The sequence below is a fragment of the Juglans regia genome, chromosome 7 (genome assembly GCF_001411555.2).
Source record: "Juglans regia cultivar Chandler chromosome 7, Walnut 2.0, whole genome shotgun sequence".
Lineage (NCBI taxonomy): Eukaryota > Viridiplantae > Streptophyta > Magnoliopsida > Fagales > Juglandaceae > Juglans > Juglans regia.
The window spans coordinates 35,297,375-35,319,644 of record NC_049907.1 but is presented as its reverse complement, the minus strand read 5'-3'; the positions used below and the strand labels follow the sequence as shown (position 1 = coordinate 35,319,644).

General features: G+C 35.7%; 3 protein-coding genes and 1 non-coding gene across 6 annotated transcripts; 1 reads left to right on the top strand and 3 right to left on the bottom strand.

Moving 5' to 3' along the window:
* Positions 1–96: 96 nt before the first annotated feature.
* Positions 97–5,444, top strand: LOC108995069. Of its 2 annotated transcripts, XM_018970571.2 has the most exons (9): positions 151–462; positions 611–706; positions 1,346–1,747; positions 2,091–2,211; positions 2,599–2,911; positions 3,172–3,244; positions 3,703–3,793; positions 3,877–3,956; positions 4,859–5,444. In XM_018970571.2, the coding sequence occupies exons 2-9, from the start codon at positions 701–703 to the stop codon at positions 4,997–4,999; spliced, it is 1,227 nt and encodes a 408-aa protein (XP_018826116.1). In that variant the 5' UTR covers positions 151–462; positions 611–700; the 3' UTR covers positions 5,000–5,444. The 2 variants fall into 2 exon arrangements, with proteins under 2 accessions (XP_018826115.1, XP_018826116.1); XM_018970570.2 differs by lacking the exon at positions 611–706 and having other exon boundaries at positions 97–462.
* A 105-nt stretch (positions 5,445–5,549) lies between these two features.
* Positions 5,550–5,621, bottom strand: TRNAP-UGG. The gene has a single exon. It is a non-coding gene; the product is annotated as a tRNA-Pro (tRNA).
* Positions 5,622–6,376: 755 nt separating this feature from the next.
* LOC108995033 lies at positions 6,377–11,696 on the bottom strand. 2 transcript variants are annotated; one of them, XM_018970491.2, is made up of 2 exons: positions 11,582–11,696; positions 6,377–10,117 (listed from the first exon to the last, which is right to left on the bottom strand). In XM_018970491.2, exon 2 carries the CDS (start codon positions 9,925–9,927, stop codon positions 6,973–6,975), a length of 2,955 nt encoding a protein of 984 aa, XP_018826036.1. In that variant the 5' UTR covers positions 9,928–10,117; positions 11,582–11,696; the 3' UTR covers positions 6,377–6,972. The 2 variants fall into 2 exon arrangements, with proteins under 2 accessions (XP_018826036.1, XP_018826038.1); XM_018970493.2 differs by having other exon boundaries at positions 6,377–9,960.
* A 1,500-nt stretch (positions 11,697–13,196) lies between these two features.
* On the bottom strand, positions 13,197–15,411 carry LOC108994977 (pentatricopeptide repeat-containing protein At2g36980, mitochondrial). Its single transcript, XM_018970423.2, has one exon. The coding sequence runs from the start codon at positions 15,089–15,091 to the stop codon at positions 13,220–13,222; it is 1,872 nt and encodes a 623-aa protein (XP_018825968.1). The 5' UTR covers positions 15,092–15,411; the 3' UTR covers positions 13,197–13,219.
* Positions 15,412–22,270: the final 6,859 nt, after the last annotated feature.

Genomic DNA, 22,270 nt, shown 5'->3' with positions numbered 1-22,270 from the left:
GTTAAAGAAAATAAAAATGAAAAAGGTCGACACGTTGCAGCTACATGGAGCGAGTATAGAACTGACAGAAAGACTGGGAGTGTGAAAGGAATTGAGCAGTGACGACTACAATTGGGCACAATGCGGCAAAGAGACGATAAGTTTATGACGTGTTGAGCGTCAGAGAAAAGCTTCTCGTCATCTTCCACGCGACCCGACCGGACCATTGTTCTTTATTCCCAGTCTCATGTTAGCTTCTCGTCATCTTCCGCGCGACCCGACCTGACCACCCCGCTTCCCCTTTCGATCCTTATGTTTCTTACCCCTGAACAATAGTAACTTAAAAGAAAAATCTTTCCCTATTACTCCTGTGACTTTGTAATCTTCTAAGTTGCTGATCCGTTTCAAGTTCTCGGGAGAATTTAAACAATAATGCAAGCAGCTCAAGCAACGTCTACTGCAGTTGCAGAAACTTCTTCTCAGGTTGGCTCTTATAGGCCTCCTTCCTTGTCTCTGTTGTTGCTCTGTCCTTCAGATTTTGACCTTTTCAGTTTCCGCTATGTTCATGTATTGTAGATTCTTGGGTGTTTCTTTATTTAAATAATCAGTTAATTGATGCTGAATTTTGCAGTTATAACACTTTTTGCTAGCGGTCGATCTTCATTTGCTGGTGGTTTGATTTTAGGAGCATCACTAGGGGACGTGGATCTTCTAAGAGCTCATGGGGGTGACTTATTTTTATCATTAATTTATTTTAAGGAACTGTGGATCCATATGTAGTTCATCCTAGAAAAGAATCTGTTATCCTAGATTCATCCAAGTTTTTGCAGTTCATTCTAAAAAAGAATCTGTGATCCTAGAAATAAATGAAAAGCCGTTTAAGGTCATGTTCCTATATGTGGGAACAGTAATCCTGGAACTGTTTCGAAAACCCCACACGTTATTCTTAAACGGCCATGTTCCTGTATGTGGGAATAGTAATCCCTGGAACTGGTTTCGAAAACCCCCCCATGTTATTCCAGCTGCACTTGAAAGTAGTCTGTAATTTAAAATTTGAACTTGCCTAATTTTTTATTACTACAGCAAGAAAAGTTCAAACCGTTTTCAGAGGAACCCAGAGACCCTTAGGGCAGCGAATTATCAATTTTTCCAAATAACCAATGACCATGGACCCTTACACGAAATAATTGTATTTAGTTTGGTGGGATTTGCAATCAGAATGCTCTTTCCAAACATGAATTGATATGATCTATATATGCGTGAGATTACCTTTACACACACAAACGTGTCAAAACTTTTTGGGATGTTTATAGAGAAAATGTAAAAAATGACATGAAGTGATGTAATTCATATCTGTTGCATGCAGGCCAGTGTTCAAATAAACGAAGGAGTTTCAGATCCAGGACCAAGCGGGAGACGTCCAGATATTTCACTTCAAATACCCCCTAAACCCCTAGGTTTTGGCAATAGCCGAAGTGGAACAGGCGTACTTCAGTCTCAAGGTTCCTTTAAAGGTGGTTCATCATCAGGAGGCTTCTTGCGGGGCTTAAGCTTCAAAAAGAAGGGAACTGGACCTGATGGTGAGAGAAGCTTCCTCCTCAATTCAGACCCAAAGACAACTCCTGGAAGTCCTATTATGGCCAACCTCAAGTCTGCATTTTCATGGAAAAGATGTACCTCTCTCCCTGTTACACCTGCCTCACACATCTCTCCTTCTGTTTCCACACCTGCTTCAGCAAGGATATTTAATCAACGGAAAAACCCACATGTGAGTTGCAATTCTTTCTGATTGATGAGCTCTCAAGATCATGATAAAAAGGCTTGGCCACAGAATGGTTGATGATTTAACGAAATAGTCATATGATGCAATTAAAAATGTTGTTTTGAGAATTTTCTTTCTATGCACACCTCAATCATCTCATTTTGGGCATATATTTATATTTACCAAAACAATTGGAGCTGCTTTTGCAACCAGTTGAACCCTACTCTTTTACCCCTACATTTTTAAGCAAGGCAGTTGTTCCTAGTTTTAAGCTCAATATTGCTGTTTGATGAGACCATGTAATTATAAAATTGTTAATTTTAAGGTTGTTATTGTCAATTTTGTGCAGAAAGAGGCTCTTCGAGCTGCAGTTTCAAGGTCCTTGTCCATGCCAGGGAAAAACGTTGTCATTGTTAGATCTGTATCATTCGCTATACATAGTCAGCGTACCCCAACAGATCCTTGTGATGGTATGTTGTAAGATATACTCTATTTTCCAGTTACTTATGCTCTGAACTCAGATTCATCGACAGTATGAATTCAACTGTCATCAAGTGTTTAAGTCAACCCATCCCTTTGATTGCAGTTTTCTAATGTTTGTTGGGGGGGTTTTTTGGATGAGTATTGTGGTTGCATGTTGTATGTTATGAAAAAGTGTGCATTCCCTAAAGCTTTATGTATACTTGTGCGTGAGCTTAACATTTAGCCTTTAAATATACATCAATTTATACCTATTGTACTGGTCACTACTTCAGTTATATTTAAACAACGTAAGATGATCAAAAGATTTCTAGTTGCCTGGCTGTTTCTCTTTCATATTATTCAACCCTTCTAAATTCATTTATTTGCACATACAGATCAAATAACTACTCTTCCGATGGAAGACAATGATGAAGAGATTCCTGAAGAGGAAGCAGTGTGCAGAATTTGTCTTGATGCATGCGAAGAAGGAAATACACTTAAAATGGAATGCAGTTGCAAAGGTGCCCTCAGACTTGTACATGAAGAATGTGCAGTGAAATGGTTTAGTACTAAAGGAAACAAGATTTGTGAAGTATGTGGGCAAGAGGTTCAGAATTTACCAGTAACTTTGCTTCGTGTGTCTGCATCCATTCAGAGGAATGCCACACAAGAGCACAGTCAACAAAATTTACGTTCACAAACAATAAGGTGATATATTATGATTGTCAAGGCCATGTTAATGCTAAAGAATTCAGCTCATGCACTTTTGTACCTAATTTAGTTGACTTTACTATTCTTTTTAACACAAGTTTTATCATGTGGAGAGAGAGAGAGAGAGAGAGAGAGATCGTGGTGCCTAGCATGTTAACACACTTTCTTTCCTCTTTATCTATATATAAAAAAAAAAAAACACCCTCTCTTTACTTTTCTACTAATTTCATGTCTAATTTATTTCTCAATTTTGGCAGTGCTTGGCAGGACTTCGTGGTGCTTGTGTTGATCGGCACAATATGCTATTTCTTCTTTCTTGAGCAGCTACTGGTAGGTCATTTTGAAAATGACGAGATTAAACTTAGACACAAAACATTGTTGACTCCCGCATCATTTGGGTGAGGTGATGTTATCCAATCTAATTTAGGTCAACTTAGTGCCTAAACACACTTGACTTGTCACAAAATTCTATAAGGCAGAGTGCATGTTCTTTCCTAAGACCTGTCACATGTAATTCGTTATCTATATCTTAACATACCCGTTTACTTGATCAAGAGGCCATTTTAACATGATTAGCTCCAAAATTTGTTGCAGTCCTTTTTTTTGTGGGGGGGGTGGGGGGAGGGGGGAGCAGATAAAGTTAGCATTTATGAGGAAGTGTGAAGATTGAAAGAAGGAATGTGAATGGTTCCAGTCACTATTATCATTATTTTTTATTTCCTTTCTCCATGATATGCACTGTGATAACGGGCATAGCAATTTTAATCCTGTGCCTTATTATCTTGTAGATTCAGGACTTGAAGAATCAAGCTATTGTGATTGCGGCACCATTTGCTTTTACTCTTGGCCTTTTATCATCTATTTTTGCTGTCATCCTTGGTAAGGCTGACCTCAGAAGCCAGACATTACAAGTTTCTGTTTGAGTTATCGTTTTCTTAGTATTCTTGTATATTGACTTGCAGCAATCAAGGAGTACATATGGACTTATGCAGCTCTTGAGTTTGCACTTGTGGCGATCATTGTTCACCTTTCCTACACTTTTGTGAGCAATGCTTTATAATTTAGATTTCATGCGTAATGTGTTTTAATTTTCTACCTTTGTCAATATGCTCCATGGTATTTCTCTTATTATTTTCTAATTTTCTTTTACCGAGAAAAAAATTATTTCCTCTTCTTGAAAAGTACCATACTCGTTTGGATTCTTGCATTAAGAGCACAAGATGTGTTACCCCAGTAGGGTACACTATAAAATTGGTGGCATGTGCATTGATCTACAACTTAGATGACGGTAGCCCTACCAAACTCTTAACAAGATATCAAGTTTTCAATAGAATTCTGCTTTAAAAGTTTAATCTGACAAACTTTTACCCCAAAAAACAGTAAGAAAGGCTGGTGATATTTTGTTCCTTCCCACTGCTAATTTCCATTAAAATGTACTGGTAGACTAAATCTTGCCATCAGTGGGGCCATATTAAACATATAGTTGTCCGCTGCCGCTCCAATCGTGCCACCACCACTTCTAAAATAAAGGAAGGTAAAGTGCATTGTTTAATTTTTCAGAAAGTATCTCTAAGATGTAGATGAGCTGCATAGGAAGGATCAAAAGCATGCTCATATAATTGCAACATAGAAAATGAGTTAACTCTGATATGAAATCCTTTTTCAGCATATATTCATTTTACCGTTATGCTTACAACACTATTATTTCTGTCATTGCATCTTTAAATGAATCCATATTAATATTATTTTATTATTTAGAAAGAGATTAAGAAAAAGTAAACCTATTTTACTATGACAGTTTAGTTTTATTTCATTTTTACTTTCCTTGTAATGTGGCTTTCTGAAATATATCTAAATTTGCTTTTTATAAAATGCAGGTGATTCTGCATCTTTGATTATTGGTCCTTGTTTCCTTATTGACTAAACCTCTTAATTTTGTTGCAGCTCCATTTGAAGGCCATTTATGCGATATTAGTTGCTTCGATTTTAGGTTTTGGCATGGCCATGAGTCTCAATTCCTTGTATATTAGATACTTTTCTTGGCGAGTCCAGGTTGCAGCACAGAACTCCCCGTCCCCGGTATGATTGAACTCCTTCGGGTTGCAAGACCTCAGCATTTTTCTGCTCTGCCAGTTGTTTGGTTGCTTGCTTGCTTATCGAAAACCATCGGTGTATAAATTCATTTCTGGATGAACCCTTAACTAAAACGAAATCCAAGTAATACCCCAAAACATGCATATTTTGTTATTTGAGGTTCCTCCCACTTTAGATGTTAGAGAATCCTTTTCTATGGGTCGACTGTTGTTGGGAACTTCTTGTTCTCTTTATTGTGCAGTCTCATGACATCGTTTAATGTTCTCACACGGTTGAGGCTTTTCCTTGGGAAAAACAGAATGCACTATGTTCAAGGTATTGAATTCATCAAGATCATTATGTATTAAGAATCCATATCAGAATAGAAATAGTGTATGAGACTTCACTTGTGTGTTTTCTTTTTCAATCAAGGTCATGATGTATGTATTAGGAATCATCATCTTATTTTATTCTTTATCGATGAAAGATTAAATTAGAGGCAATATACTTACAATACCAGAAGTTACAACTAAAAAATTGAAAGCAAAACAGGAGACGTGGAGGGGCATTCCGAGAATCGAACTCGGGACCTCTCGCACCCAAAGCGAGAATCATACCACTAGACCAAATGCCCTCTACACATTTGTAATATATGATGTGTTTACTTTTTAATTTACATTTCAGATAGAATAAAATAAAATAAAAAATTAATTTCGGCAGAGAATACACATTCATTAAATAGAAGACAAAACAATTCAAATCATCAAAGCAATAAACGATTATGGTTCTGGTGTTTTTTTTTTTTTTTTTTTTTTTTAATTTTCCGATTATTATTCTTTAAGGTGGCAAGGGATTCCACATATCATGTCCATAAGTTCACTCCCAGTCCCAACCAATGCCTTTTTGAAGGTGAAAATCATTCAAATTACCCAACAAATTAACTTGGACAATTCTCCCTGAGAGCAACCAAATACACTACATAAAAGAGGCCATTTCTTTGAGCAGTGGCATTTGCTCAATTGGAAACATTGTTGTAATGTCAATTTTTATTAGAATGCTTCAACATTTTATCATTAAACCCAAACTCTCCTTCAAGGGCAAACCCTGGATTTACATTTTTACTCGTACGATGGAACTTTTCGATGTTGGACTGGATGGTGCACGTTTCTGGAAATTCATTCCTGTCGTTGGAGTGCAACGCCTCCGCCATAGTTCCATCATTCCATTGCTTAATTCAGAATGCACTTCCAAGGATGTATTACACTGAAAAAAACCTGAGATTGGCAGGCATTCATGATCTTCATGCACAGCTGATTTAATAAAAGAGTTCCTTGCTCAGAGAGAGAGAGAGAGAGAGAGAGAGAGAGATAGAGAGCGAGAGAAAGAGAGAGAGAGAACAAAGGACCCCATTTTGGATGCCATCCCAAATTGAACAAGTCTAACAACGTCCGATTCACTATACCTACTTGATGTAAAAAGCACAAAGCAAGCCGAGTGGATTCACTGTATCTATGACAAGGTGTCACAGGAAAATCCAGACAAAACCATAGTCACTTTGCTGTGAATAATTTCACAATTTTCAAGTTTGGCACACATTCCAGCCCGATTTGAAATTTATGCGTAATTAGCCAAGTTACGTCGCATCATTCAGATGACTAAACTGAAAGAATGAATGCACGGAACCAACATGACAACCTTTATCTCTCTCCAATGCAGCGGGACTGAGACAAAAAAATCATTGCATGCCAAAGACTTGCATCATATGCACTTGATTGCAGCACCAATGCAGAGTAACGATAAAAACAAAACTGACGGATTAACTCAAAACTTAATAGACTCTGCATCCAATTGTTCTGGAATAGTCGAGCATCTTCTCCCATATCAATCATTCTATTTACCACACCAGTATTCAGTGAATAAGACTCTGGCTTGAGAGGCAGTGCTTGCATGGATTAAGATCATGAAAGGTTTGTGATCCTGCCACTCTAATTTAAAGAAAAGTACTTAACTGGCAATGCTGCAGGATCGAGTTCCCAGAAGCCTCTGAGGCTGCCATCTCTCTCTTGTGTCAGCTTGAAAGCAGGTATTTGATGGGAGAACCGGAGAAGCTCAACACGAGGAATCCCAATAGTTAACTCTGACCCCTCTTTTATACGAGCCTTGAAAACTGAGTTGAAACCATCTACACGCTCCAAAATCAACACTCGTATCTGCAAATCATCTTCCTCAATGACTTCTACCATGTCATATTCACAATTCTCCAAGTCAGAACATTTTATTTCAGCAGTCCAGTTCCTATATAATGCCCAAACCTCACCTTTCCTGGGAAAGATGGCATATTCATTCCTCCTACCAACAGGATCAGCTCTCATCAGATGTGAAAAGGAATCAGTGGAAGTATAGGCCTGTGTTTCACCCTTTCTAATATTGAAGTGGCCGCAACAAATGGGCATGTCTTTGTCATGCCATTGGATAGTGTCATTTGGCAACGAGTAGGAGGCCAGCCATGTAAGATGCAATTTGAAAGACCGCGAAGAATCAATTTTCCTAATATGACCATAGTACTTTGGCAAGCCATCCTCATCACTGTATAGAGCCCAAATCTGACCAATCTGAAACTTTCCCTCGGATTTCTGAGCATCGAAATTGTAGAATTCAGGTTCTGGAATTTCAATAGCTTCTGGGGCGGAAGCAGGAGAACTGCTATGATCATCTACAACATTACCAAAACTGCTGTTCCCAGGCCCCTTGACATCTGCCTGGCACATGGATGCATTTCCATCAGACTTCACCACGGGTCTCATTTCCTCTGAAGGCCTCAAACATGGACCTTTGCGATGCATATTTCCAGCAGCCACTTCCAGATCTTTCGGCATAGCAATCTCTTCAACATTAAGGGGTAAAGATGCAGGATCAAGTTCAAAAGATCCTGCCGGAACACCTCGTCCTTCTGCACCAGTCATTTTATAAGATGGAATCCGGTGGGCAAACCTAAACAGTTCTGTCGGTGGAACTTGAAATGCACTTGCTTCTTCCTTAACCATTCGACAAAACAGACTTGCAAAACCTTTCACCTTAACCAAGTATGCAACAGATATACCCACACCCTCTTCATAGTCTGACAAGATTTCAACAAATTCGTATTCATACTTACTGTGTTGATCAGGTTCAGAGTACCATTTGATATCCCAGTTCTTGAAGAGGGCCCAAGTTTCTCCCTCCCTTGGCAAAATTCTGTATGTATCTCTCCGGCTGCCCTTCGCCCAAGAAATCAAGTGAGAGAACATAAGATGGTCTTTAGTGTCTTCTGAGTTACCATTTCTGAACTTACCACAAGAAGTAGGCAAGTCCTCATTGACCCATTCAATTTCATTCTCGTCATCTGGGTCTGGCTCTAGCCAGGTTATCCTCAGCTTAAACTCAGGAGAGAGGACTTTCCTGATCCGTGCATAGAATCTAGGCATTCCATCCAAGTTATCATAAACAGCCCAGATCTGCCCTACAGCAAAGCATTCCTGTTTCCTATCATTGTCAAAATCATTGAAATCTGGATCAGGATATTGATGATACTCAGGATCTGGTGTCAATTTGGAGCCTGAATTGGATGTTTCTTTCTTGCTCACCTTCTTAAGGTCACCATTGTCAGCAGTTTCTTTCTTGCTCACCTTCTTGGTTTTCATGTTTCCATTTGGCAAACTCTCCTCAGAACAAGCGCTCCCATTCTGTTTCACCTCTTTCAGATCTTCTTTTACATTAGCAGCTAAATCAGATGGATTAACTTTGAATGCCTCTGTAGATGCATCTCTACTCTCCTCTTTAGGGGAACGGGATGATTCACTTCCCTTGGCTCTTTTCCGACTGCCAATAATTGCATCATCATCACTCAAGTTATCCTGGTAAGTAACCTGCTGCTTGCTCCTTGTAGATCTACGGGGGTTTTGGTCTCCATTGCAAACATTCTGAAGATTATCATCATTGCCAACCTTCATATCTTCAGAGTCAGTACTACTATCGGAGTCACAACTCTCGCTGGATTCCACAACCTGCTTCCTCCCTCTCTTACCACTCACCTTTTCTGAGCCAGACTTAGAAGTAGGACCTTTCTTCTGGAAAGGTTCTGGTTTAGAATTTTGAGTCCTAAGATTTCCTTTGCATCCCACCTCCACTTTGGAAGCACCATATTTCTCCTGTGCAACTGCCGGCTGACTCATGTTTGTAGTTGGTGGTCCATGACTTGTGTTGATAGTTGGCGAAGCAACATGCACATTCACATCATATGCAATGAAGGGCTTATTACAAGTGTGACAACGAAGAGATCTATTGACGACTTCTCTGTAATACTGGTACCTTACCGAACAAAATGGGCAGGCAGTCCAGAAAGTTGGCCGGACATCAGAGTGCCCCGCTTGAGCTGGCTGTGGCTGCCGCTGCTGCTGCTGAGGATTCAAGGCTGTAAATTTGCCCCTGAAGTCATTCCTGACATTTGAGTTCCAGCTCGCCTTTTGAGGGGGCCGATGTGGTGCAGCCGGTTTACTCCCAGAAGCTCTGCGTCTCATGTCATACAAGGAACGTTTGTCACGGTCTAGAAGCACTCTTTGAGCTTCCCCAATCAGCTTAAAAGCAGCTTCTGCACCGGAAAATTTGTTTTTATCAGGATGAAGTTGGAGAGCAAACTTCCTGTACTGCTTCTTAATCATTGCATCATTTGCTGTCTGCTCAATCTGCAGGATGGCATACCAGTCTGTCTCATTCCCAAACAATTTCTTGTCAGCAGCACAATGCACATCACAAACAGTAACCATCTGAGAAATATTCTCCAGATCAGAATATAGTTGTTGGGCCTTGAGAGCAACCCTACGAGCCCCTTCAAAATCCTTGCTTTCCATTTTCTTCTCAGCAATCCCCTTGGCCCTGATGGCCTCTTCTTTATTACAATCCATCACCAATCCAAAACCAGAAGCTGACTCAACTTGCTTCAGAGGAATTTAAAAAACAAAACAGCTACATCAACAACCTATGCTTGCTTCAACATATATTAAGAGAGAAAATTTAAAATGTCGAGGCTTTATTAGCCCTCCATAAACCCCTTCCCATCGCCCAAGATATTCTACTCTCCCGTTCAGATTGGCTCTGCAGATTTTGTAAAAAATAAAAAATAAAAAGTAAAAGCCAAGTATTTACTAAAAAAAGGTAAAACAAGCCTAAGGGAAAACTGATATGAATGCATCAGTGGTTGGAAGCTTGTTTATTAATTGAATCGGAATATCTAAAGAATAAGAAAATAACTCGACAGTGAGATATGTTGTCTATGTAAATCCTAGATGTGAAAATATGTCGTGTTCATCCATGAAAAACATGAAAATTAAGTTTATAGCTATAAAAAATAAAATAAATAAAATAAAAATTAGGTACAGATCACTAGATAGGCTGAAGTATGAGATAAGAAATAAAGGCTACATAAGATAGAAAAAATAAATCGTAAATAGAGTTCCTGCTCAAATTCAATAGATAATATGGATGGTATTTGTCTATAATGATATTAAAATGAAAGATTTTCTCAAGACATTTATTCATCCACTTGAGATTTTGAAAATGAGTTGATTGAACTTTAAAACTCACTAATTTAAATTGGTTAAGAAGATAATTGAATTGTATTTGATTGGAAAGTATAACGAAATCAATCCAAGATACATGGAGTATTCTTTTTTTTATTCACTTCTTTTTAAAATATTCACTGTCTTGTCAGCTTGAAATTCAACTTGTAACAGGAAGTAAGGGAAAAACAACAATTATTTTGAAAAATACTGACCATCAGAAAAGCAAGCCTTTCTAATGAAACGGCAAGACCTCATATATCACAAACACCGGATTATGGGTCAATTAGTTCAGCAGTCCACAAACCCAAGAATGATTTTACTAAGAAATTAAAACTAAAAAAATATATAAAACAAAAGAAAGAAAAATAAAGAAAAACATAAAACTAAAACATACCGATAAACATGTTTTAACTTGGACAAAACAATAATCGACCAACGTTAAGAAAATTACTAAAAACACGCTGTGCATTGGACAATCTTCTAAAGCCGTAAAATGGGCCATTAAACGACTCCGTGCGCACCTCATTGACATAGTGTGAATCAAGTCCCAATGACTAGGGCCCTGAATATTGATATTGCTTTAACTACTGAACAAGACCCACATCAAACTAGCTGAGAGCAAGACAGTAAAAGCAATTAAAAACTCTACAAACCGAACAAAACCATAATTACAAACGGAAAACCAGAAGAGAGGCCCAGAAACCCTAATTTCACTCAAATGTTATGCAAGACCAAACTAACAAATTTGACGCACCGAACAAACTAAGAAAAATACTGCGCATGTCATAAGATGGTTCTCTCCGCATTTAAGTCGAAAAACAAGGGAACGAGAAATTTGGGACAAAATAAGTAAAAGTTCTCGAGGCATTTACAATTTGGGTTGAAAAAAAACAAAACAAAAACCCTAAAACTCGAGAATCGGTTCAGCCCAAAACAGGTAAAAAACCAAAAAAAAAAAAAACACACGGGAGAGGGGAAGCAGGGAGGGAGCGCTTACTTGTTTTGGTTCAGGTGAGAAGGCACAGGCCAGGAGGAGAGTGAGAGGGAGGGAGAGACATGTAAAAACCAGCGGGATGTTTGAAGAGAAATGAGGCACGAACGAATAATCTGGATTTGACTTGAAATTCTCTACTGTCACACCCATTTTTTATTTACTATGGCAGACCTTGTAAATATGCTGAACTTTAAGGGTTATTTTGAATAAAATATTTTGTCAATATGCCCCTGTGATCTTCAAATTTGCTGGATGGGTCGTTCAGACCCGGACCATCTGTCCGAAGGAAAATAATAGACATACAATTATTCTTAGAGTAATGATATTTATACAATATATTTCATAATATATGTTGTAAAATAAGGATATTTTGATAAAATAATATTATTTTTATAAGTTAGTTTACAAAAATAACTTTTCTTTTAAAATATTATTGTATAAAATATTATGAAAAGTAATTTGTGTTTATCATTTTTCTTTGTATTGAAGGGTGTAAAATGCAAAATACATTACATCTGGGTTGAAGCTTTTCTCTTATTTAATTCCTGATTTGAAATATAAGTTGTAGTTTACATCACTATATATATATATATTTTTTATAAGTAGTTTACATCAATATCCGAGCATTGCAATGAGAGAATATAGTGTTTTATAGCATGAACTCAATTATTAAATGGGGCAAATAGTAAAATGCCAAATTTGTGGTAATTTACGAATGATTTATACTTTTCCAGTGTATTATAATCATTGGGATAAATTAAACTTTACCCACCTCTCAAACTATCATCTCTTATTAGGAGTGACAATATGTGATATAATTCATCAACTTAACATGAATACGACATGAAATAAATATATTTGAGTTTGATATAAATGAGTTTTGGTTAAAATGTAACGACAAAATAAGACATGACTAATAAATAGGTCAATCCGATTAATATGCAATTACTTAAATTTTATTACAATATGCTTTGTTATTATTTGGATTGTCATATTGATATTATTATAGGTTTATCTAAAAAATAGCAACATTTTTTTATGTAGTCTTATATTTTGAAGACATTAACTATAATGTAGCTACCAAACATTTTAGATATTAATTTTCTTATGAAATTATATTAATCAAGTCCAACAGGTTATACAAGTAAGTTGAACTCGTTTGCATGGAGCGGGTTAACACTGGTCGTGTTGTGCTAATCTAATTATAATTAATTATTAAACGAATTATACGGGTTGTATCGTGTTATTTATTAGTCATGTTATGGTTTTAAGGTATGGCATAAATTAAACGGATCATGTTCAGATTGACTTATATAATTGAATACTCATAATTTGACACAACACGAGCACAATTTCGAACACAAATTAGTACTCCTACTACTATTAAAACTATTATTTTTCTCCCTAATTCAAATCATACGATATAAGTTACCATGAGAGGTTAGCAATAGCATGATGCTTCATCTTATCCTTCAAAAGAGTTATAATAGTTAGGATTAGGAAGAAGTCGAATAATAATCCTTCACTAGCTACTATTACTCGATGTATGGAATGTAATTTACCATTTTGATCCTACAACGCATCACGCAGTGTAAACAGGACCGGACAGATTAACACGTTGATCCTACAATCCGAAATCTTTCAATTTTCAAAACCAATAAAGGATGGATTTTTCATTTCAAATTCAAGGATGTGCAAAATTTTACAGATATCTTGCAGGTATGGATGTGAATGGCTCCCAGCAACAAAAGCAGTCACCTTGTTTCGTGCCTCAATCCAACTACAACCAGGCCTTTTCTTCACACCGTGATCCGACATTGCCTTTCTAATCATCTCTGCTTCCTTCCACTGCCCACTTGCACAATACAGATTTGACAAAACCACATAACCTACCTCCTTCTGAGAATCTAAAATCTTTGAAGCTTCCCCAATGTATGTCCCTAAACCTACATCCCCATGCGCATGACATGCTCCAAGCAGAACCTCAGACGAGCAGGTTTCCGTACTCCCTGTTCCTGTGTACATATTAGCCAACTCTGTTGCTTCTGCCAAGAACCCACCTCGGGAAAGCATGTCCACCATGCATGTCACATGATCCATTTCATGAGAAATCCCATGAACTGAACCCATTGATTGAAAGAAAAAGCGACCTTTCTCTATAAGCCCTAGGTGACTGCAAGTCATCAACAGGCCGATGAAAGTCACTTTGTCTGGTTTTACACCAGATTCTATCATTTGTTCATAAAGCCATAGAGCTTGGCTTGCACGTCCATGTAATCCAAAACCAAACAACATTGCATTCCAAGAGACCAGGTCCTTGTTAAGAATCTCATTAAATGCACGGCTTGACCCTTCTAAATCACCACACTTAGCATACATGTTAATCAACCCGTTGCCAACATAGACATGAGCATGGAAACCGGAGTGAATTATGCAACCATGAACCATTTTACCATGCCCTACTATTGCCAGGCTAGAACATGCATGAAGGACTGCACCAAATGAAAAATCATCAGGCTGAACACCATTTCTCACCATATCGACAAAGAACCAAAGAGCTTTATCTCCATGCCCATTTCGTGAGTACCCTGTGATCATAGATGTCCATGAAACGAGATTATTCTCAGGCGATTTCTGAAAAACAAGAAGGGCCTCCTGGGTATCCCCTACTTTCATATGGGCATCAATGATCGCATTCCAAGAAACCTGAGTTAGCGTTTTGAGGGACTGAAACACCTTCATAGCATCATCCTGGCAACATAGTCTAGCATAAAAGCTTAAAACTGAGTTCTTTGCCTCCACTGCAGAGATCCAACCAGTCTTAATAATAATTCCATGCACCATGCATCCGTATGAGAATTCAGATGATTCAGAACACGCATTCATGAGGGCACTCAATGTCCACTGGTCTGGCCAACACAAACTCTCTCGCATCTCTTTAAACAAATTCAAACATAATTCAACTTCACCACATCGAGCAAGACCAGCAATCATAATATTCCAAGCGATTTCTACTCTTTTCGGCATCATGTAAAACACGTCACGAGCAGGCTCGAATTGACAAGAATTTGCATGCGCAGACAAAAGTGAGCACCATGTTACTTCATTCCTGCTTTGCATTTCTTCAAAAACTTTTCTAGATCTAGAAGGACTCGAACATTTCCCATACATGTCAATTAGCGAGTTACCGACGGGTAATGAAGTTCGGAAACCTGAAACAATAACCAAAGCATGGACTTTTATTCCGTATGTAAGGTCACACGCAGCTGCACACGCACTCAAAGTTGCAGTGAACGAGTAATGATCGGGTTTGGTGTTGGCGACTCTCATGTGGCCGAAAAGAGAAAGCGCCTCTTGGTGAAGACCCAGTTGAGAATAGCCAGTGAGCATTGCGTTCCAAGCGACTGTATCTCTGTGGGACATCTCGTCGAACAGTTTCCGAGCGCATTTAATTCGACCTGTTCGGGCAAGGTCTGCGATCTTAGATGTAATATGGAACAAATCGGAGTGCATATCATTGTATTTCACAATTCAAAGAACCATGTTAAGGTATGCGAGTCATTTTTTAATGCGGTTAGGAGTTTCGAATCTCTCCTTCGCCTCGGTAATGAGGCCAAACTCCCTCGTAAACTCTGAGTAACAACAGCAGGGCACTCTGGCGCGGCGAGGAAAGAGCACTAGGCCTTTTTGCCCGGTTACGGAAAACAGCTCACCATTTACGCATTTATATTTTCGTCCCTCCTTGAGTCCTTGGTTTTCGTTTTCTTCCTTTCCTGTCTGCCGGAAATTTACGCTCTTGGCCGTGGATGTAAAATGAGATTAAAATTTGTGAGATGTGTTTGTGAATAATTGTAAGATAAGTTTTAAATTAGGATTTACAATATTTTATGAAATTAATAATTTTTTAAAATATGAAATAATTTTAAATTTATTTAAAAAATAAGAAAGTTGAAAATTATTGGCGGTCGTGGTGGCTACTGCCTATGGCTGCTATTACTGATTGCATAGGCTATATTTGAATGTTAAGGTGGTCTCAAATTATCTGTAAATAATAATAATAAAAATAATAAATATTAATAAAAAATAATCAAATAACTTATAAATAGTAATGATTATTTATAAATAGTAATAAAATATTATGAGACTATTTCACTTACCACACTTAGTCGTAGTCTTTATATATATGAATAATGCTAGAGATCAACCTACTGTACATTACACTCCACACATCTCACATAATTTTTTTTTTTTTCAACCTAGCACGTTAGGTGTGCTGGAGCTTTCACCAACAATAGGATGTAAAGAAGATTTTTTCTATATATATATATATATATATGTACACAAGTACAGAGCAACCTGTTAAGCACGTTTGCATAGTCATCTAATCCAACAACTTTTACAATATATAATCATTTAAAAAAATTACAATATTTTAAAAACATTAGAAACATAAGATTCTAATGTAAAACATCATATCAAATATACAATATATACAACTTGCTAATGTACTATAAAAATCATCTAAAAAAGCGTCTAAAAATCATGTGGAGAATTTATTAGGGTGATATTATAATAGTATTCTTTGTTAATGGTCATGGTCATCTAGCTAGCCAGCTAGAATGTAGATCATTAGAAATTATATATAGAATTATATATGAGAAAGACCATGACCGCCTGCAACTTGCTGGCCGGAGATCAATATCTTCATCTATTTATTATTTAGAGTCCTGGTATAGCTATCGAAAAAATAACTTGAATGAATTTACTGAATAGTAAATTTTATTTTTTTTATTTTTTTAATCATCATAAATATTTTAAAAAAATAAGAAAATTCACAATATTATTAAAAAATACTTTCTTAATCACTAGGTAAAAAAAAAAATCATTCGAAACACTATTTAAATCTTGAATTCGAAACCCAAAACATTTCTGTATTACTTGTCATATCAATTCCTTACAATAATAATTTGTTCGTTCTTATTTTTGCCTCTATCCCCTACCTTTTACCAACCTATATATCTCTTTATACTTAAAAGTGTCTATCGCTCGATGAACAGTAATGAACAGTACTTATGTTATGTTTTCTTCCTCCCCCTCACATCCCTCTCTACCTCACAGCAAAATCACAACTTCCCCTTACGTCTCTCTCTATATCCTCACAGCAAATTCACCACACAAATCACAAAATTGCCAAATAAATTTCTACACAAATCACAAATCAACAGATCTCGTAAAGAGAGAAGGTAGGAGCTGGGGCTTCGGCTGAAGGAAAGGAGGAAGTGAAGGGATCGTCAGCGAAGGACGAGGCTACTGATGGTGGTGTGGTAGCGTAGGGGTGGCTAACAGGAGCACTACGTAGAGGGGCTGCGTGCGTGGGGCTATGGAGGAGCTACAGGTGGTGGGTTCCATGGAAGTAATCCACGGCGTGAGGAGAACTTGGTGGTGGTGCTTGGTGGAGCCGGGGCTGAGCCGGGGTGGCGCAAGGGTGGAGAACTCGTGCGTCGAGACCTATTTCAGGTTGCTCGCGTGCGGCTGAGGGAGGACCTGCCAAGGGGCTTCGACGGTGGGATTTGCTCGCCGGCGTGAGAGGAAGCCGGTGAGATGATCTGTTACGCCGCAGGGTGGCACACAACGGCATTGGGCTGCTTAAGGGAGGAGATGGGGTGAGAGAGAGAGAGAGGGAAGACGCGCGGGGAATGAGAGAGAGGGAGAAAAGAAAAATGAGGGGAAAATGTTAGGTTTGGGATTTTAAATCTCAACCTTTTAGTTTGAATCCCTAGATTTAATCTAACGGTAGAGATTTAAACATTATTTAAATTAACATAAAATAGATAATTAAAATATAAATATTAAATCATACACTTAAAATCAATTTTAATTTATAAAATATTAATATTTCATCATTAAATAAATGATGAAGTTTAGATAATTAAAATATAAATATTATATTATACATTTAAAATCAACTTTAATTTATTCATCATTAAATAAATGATGAAGTTTTGTTAAATATTTTTAAGAGAATAAAACTACTTAATTAATTTAAATTTTTAACATAATTTAAATATCATAATTTATATGAACATAAATAAATAGTAATTTTATTCTTATGCATTAGATTATTATCAATATTTGAAGTTACAATTTATTTTTTTATTCAATTAGGGAGATGTGGCACGTTTGGCCACTGCTAATCTTCCTAATACTTAAAAGCGTGTATAAAGATGAACAGTAGTGAATAGTAATTCAGTTCCAATTCAGTTTCATCGTCTCATTGCCTTCTCAAATTCAGTTCCGATTTTAGTCTTCTTCTTCGTTCAGTTAGCATGATTTACAGACTTCAAATATCTAATCCTTACATACAACAATACATGTAAAATATCTGATCTTTACATATAATAGATGAAATATCTGATCTACAATTCAGATTTACAGAACAATTCTCAAACTCAACTCCAGGAAGAAAAAAATTTCCCGTGCTCTTGAGATTTCTTCTCGCCGTTGGTACGCGGTTCTCTTCTAATTTCACCTCTAACTTCTGCATCTTGTTTTTATTTTCTCTGTTTCTCGCAAGTTTTTTTTCTGTTTCTCCGTGTGCGTTTCCGTGGAGGAGACGGAGGGCTGCGCGTGGGGGACTCCGAAGGTGGGTGCGATGGTCGCCGCCTTGAGGGGGACTCCGAAGGTGGTGGTCGTGAGGTTCGGTGGCCACGTACGGCGGCGTAACATGAAACAAATGGGTGAAACCCATTTCCGTTCGGTTTCCGTGGGGGAGACGGACGGCTGCGCGTGGCGGACTTCGAAGGTGGGTGGGACGGTCACCGCGTTGAGGGGGACTCCTCGGTGGTGGTCGTGACCTTCGGTGGCCGCGTACGGCGGCGCAATATCACGTAAATGGGAGAAACCCATTTCGGTTCTCTTTCCACGGAGGAGAGCCATGGCTGCGCGTAGGGAACATTGGTGGTGCCAGGGATGCTCGTCGGCGTGAGGGGAACACGCCGGTGTTGGCGGTGATCATGGCCGGGGCTCGGCGGCACCGGGCTCCGCTGGAGGAGAACCACCCGTGCTCCCGGATCGCCTAGGAGAGAGAGAGAGAGAGAGTTTACAAATAAAAATGTTTTCCTACAAATCACTTAAAAAACTATTTATATATTCTATTATTCTACAATTTCCCATCTGAAAATATTAAATAATAGTAATTTTTTTTTTCTTTACAACTTTACTTTTGTTCTTACTAGAATATTACATTGTTGAATTTTTTATATAGGTTGAGCTCCGTGAAGTTGAATGTGGAAACAAGATATCCCAACAACTAGCTACTTATAAAAGTATCAAAAGTATGGATCTTTTAACTTTTTATTTTCATACTGTGAATTAATAACTGAAATAATTTATTTTGCTTCTCTGATTCTAGAATCTTTTAAGTCATTTATTTAATATCATTTATTCAATAATTATTCTGCATGAATTTTGAGTTGTTTTAAATTATAATTTCGAATTAGTTTAAAAATAATACTACGTTTTAAGAAGATTTTTCCTGATATCTTCCACTGTAGATCATCTAGAATCTTTTGCAAATGTAGCAACTTTTATATAACTAATTGATAAAATAGAGTACATACTTATTAAAAATAATATAGTATATAAACTTATACTCTAAAAGATGCTTGAAAAATAAAATAAAATAAAAATTTTAAAAATGTAGTTTTGGATTAAATAATTATTGGATTTTAAAAAATGAGACATAACAGTTGAATAAAAAATATTATATATTTAAAATATTTTTAAATTATAATTCTTTAATTATACCTCTTTTACTATTATTTTACTACTAAGCAATTTTTTTTCCTTTTGCTATTTATATCTGAATTAAAAACCTCATAATTTATTCTTATTACATAATATATAATAAAATTAATTGAATCAATCAATATAATCATATAATTTAATTAAAAATAAATTTAATTTTATAAAATTTAACATTCTTTTGCTCTTTGAGTTCATTTTTATCATCAAACAATATCAATTTCTTAAAGTTGTGAACTTATAAACTAACATTCCGACATAATTAAATGTTATATCTTATTAGTTATATATGCATGTTTACAGAAATTTTTTTTTAAAAAAAATTACTATAAAATTGCTCATAAAATTTTACCGACAAATTTAGTTCTATATGTAAATACTTACATCAATATTTACAGTTTTACCCATATAATTATACATAATCAATTACTAAAATGTTGAAATTTTTAAAAATCGAAAATTTAATTAATATGCATATATAACTAATAACATGCATCTAAAAGATACTTGAAAAATAAAATGAAATAAAAAATTTTATGAATATTAATAATAAAGTTTGTAAATAATAAATATGTAGTTTCCGATTAAATAATTATTAGATTTTGAAAAATGAAACATAACAGTTGAATAACAATTATTATAAAATTAAAATATTTTTAAATTATAATTTTATAATCATACCTCTTCTACTATTGTTTTACTACTAAACAATTTGTTTTCCTTTTACTATTTATATTTGAATTAAAAACTTCAGAATTTATTCTTATTGCAAAATATAAAATTAAATTAATTCAATCAATCAATATAATCATATAATTTAATTAAAAATGAATTTAATTTTATACATTTATTCAATTTTTCATTAAATATAATTTTTTAAAATTATTTTTATTTTAAAATTTTAAAATTTTAAAAAATTAAATTATTTATTATATTTTTATATAAAAATTTAAAAAATTATAATAATAAAATAAATTAAAATAAGATAAGATCTTTTGTACATCTAAATTTTAAAAGAATTTCTACCCTTAAAAGACAATTTTATAATTCAGCCTTATTCAATTCACGAGAACGGGCTCTCTTTTTAATGCAAATTAATAAGAAACCGACAAGCAACATTAATTTATTTAAGAAGCGGTTCAATATAAATTGAGATTTAAGGTAAAATTTAAGTAAGTCATTTATAATTATAATATAATAAAATATAAAATATTATATAAAATATTTTCAAAATTTTTAATAAAATAAGATTTTATTTAAAATCTTTAAATATAATTTTTGTGAATTTATATTTACAATAACTTAAAATGAGGTCTTTTTGTTCCTCAATTTAATAAGATCTTAAAAACGTATTTAGTATATAAATAATTCATTATATTAAATATTAAATTTAGTATTATAGGGCCTTGCACACATTGAAAACTATAAAAATTATTAAAAATTTTATTTAATGAAATAGTTTTTATTTTTTTTCGAAAAAAAAAAAAACACACCTCATTTTTATTTTTGGATGCCTTACATAGAATGGAGCCTTAGGCAATGGCCTAAATGGTCTTACCATTGAGCCGGCCCTGATTTACTTCCAAATCAACAAGCGAGCTAATGAGCCCTTGCTTTTTGGGCTTTTTTTTTTACCTTTCTCTGCGTCTTTTCTTTCTTCTTCTCTCGAAATTTTTTCTTTCTTTTGTTTCTTTTCCTTTCTTCGTCCTTTCTCATCTGTATCGCAACCCACACCGAGCCACTCTCTTTCTCTACATCTTTTATTTGCTCCTCTATAAGAAAGCAAAAATTTTTTTTTTTCCTTCTCTATTTTTCTTTTCTTTTCTTCCTCATTTCTCATATGTGTCGCAACCTTTTACTCTTTTTTTTTCTTTTTCCTTTCTATTTTTTTCTTCTCCCTCCCGCAACTCTCTCCCTAATGGGTCTCACACAAATTCTCCACCAAAGTTTAATTTGGTTCTTATCTTCTTGTAATAACAAATGGTGCTTCCGCATTCTATAGGGACTTGAGACTCCTCATCTTCTTCGATATTTTTCTCACATATTCTGGTCCAAGAAGACGAATGTCGAGAAACTCCCATCCTCCACCCAAATGACAAACAGATGTGCCTCCAAAACAAGAACAATGACGGATCTTCCCAGAGGTGAGATTTTTTTCAACTTTTTCCATATATTTTGAGGTTTTATAGAATGTTTGGATCTATTAATGTAAATCTAACTCCAAAAAGTTCTAATCTCTTCTCTATTTTTTGTCTCTTGAGGCGCTTGGTCTGGATTTCTCTGTCTATTGAGGGAGATTTTCTTTACATATGTACACATAATTTATGTATATGAGCACAATTTTCTTACTAAAATTATGAAAATCGGAAGATTTTGTTCACTGAACAAAACATATAGACAGAGGAAATAAAATTTACCCAAACAGTGTTTAATACAATTGAAGGTCTACCCTACCGATTATACACATGGCAACCCACATGTATTAAACACTGTTTGGGTAAATTTTATTTCCTCTCGTCTATATGCATATGATGTACTTGATGATATTGTAAAAATTCACAAATGTTGGATTGACAGAAGAAATAATGGAAAGCATATACAGGGAATGCGCAGATTGAGAAGCATGAAGAGCAATTCGAAAGGTACAGACAATTTTGTGTGGAAAAGTTAGGAACAAATAAGAGCAAAAGGCGAATGAAAATATTAAGGTCGATGATTTCAATTGGTGGAAGCAGAGAGATGGAACGAAAGAATGAAAGAGAAGATGAAACCTTTGGAAATCACTGATAGAAGCAAAACCATCCCCTTCCCCTAAATTAAAATGATTCACTGTCACTTCTAACCCCATTGACATAAATCGAAAAAAAAAACACTCAAAAGACATTTACA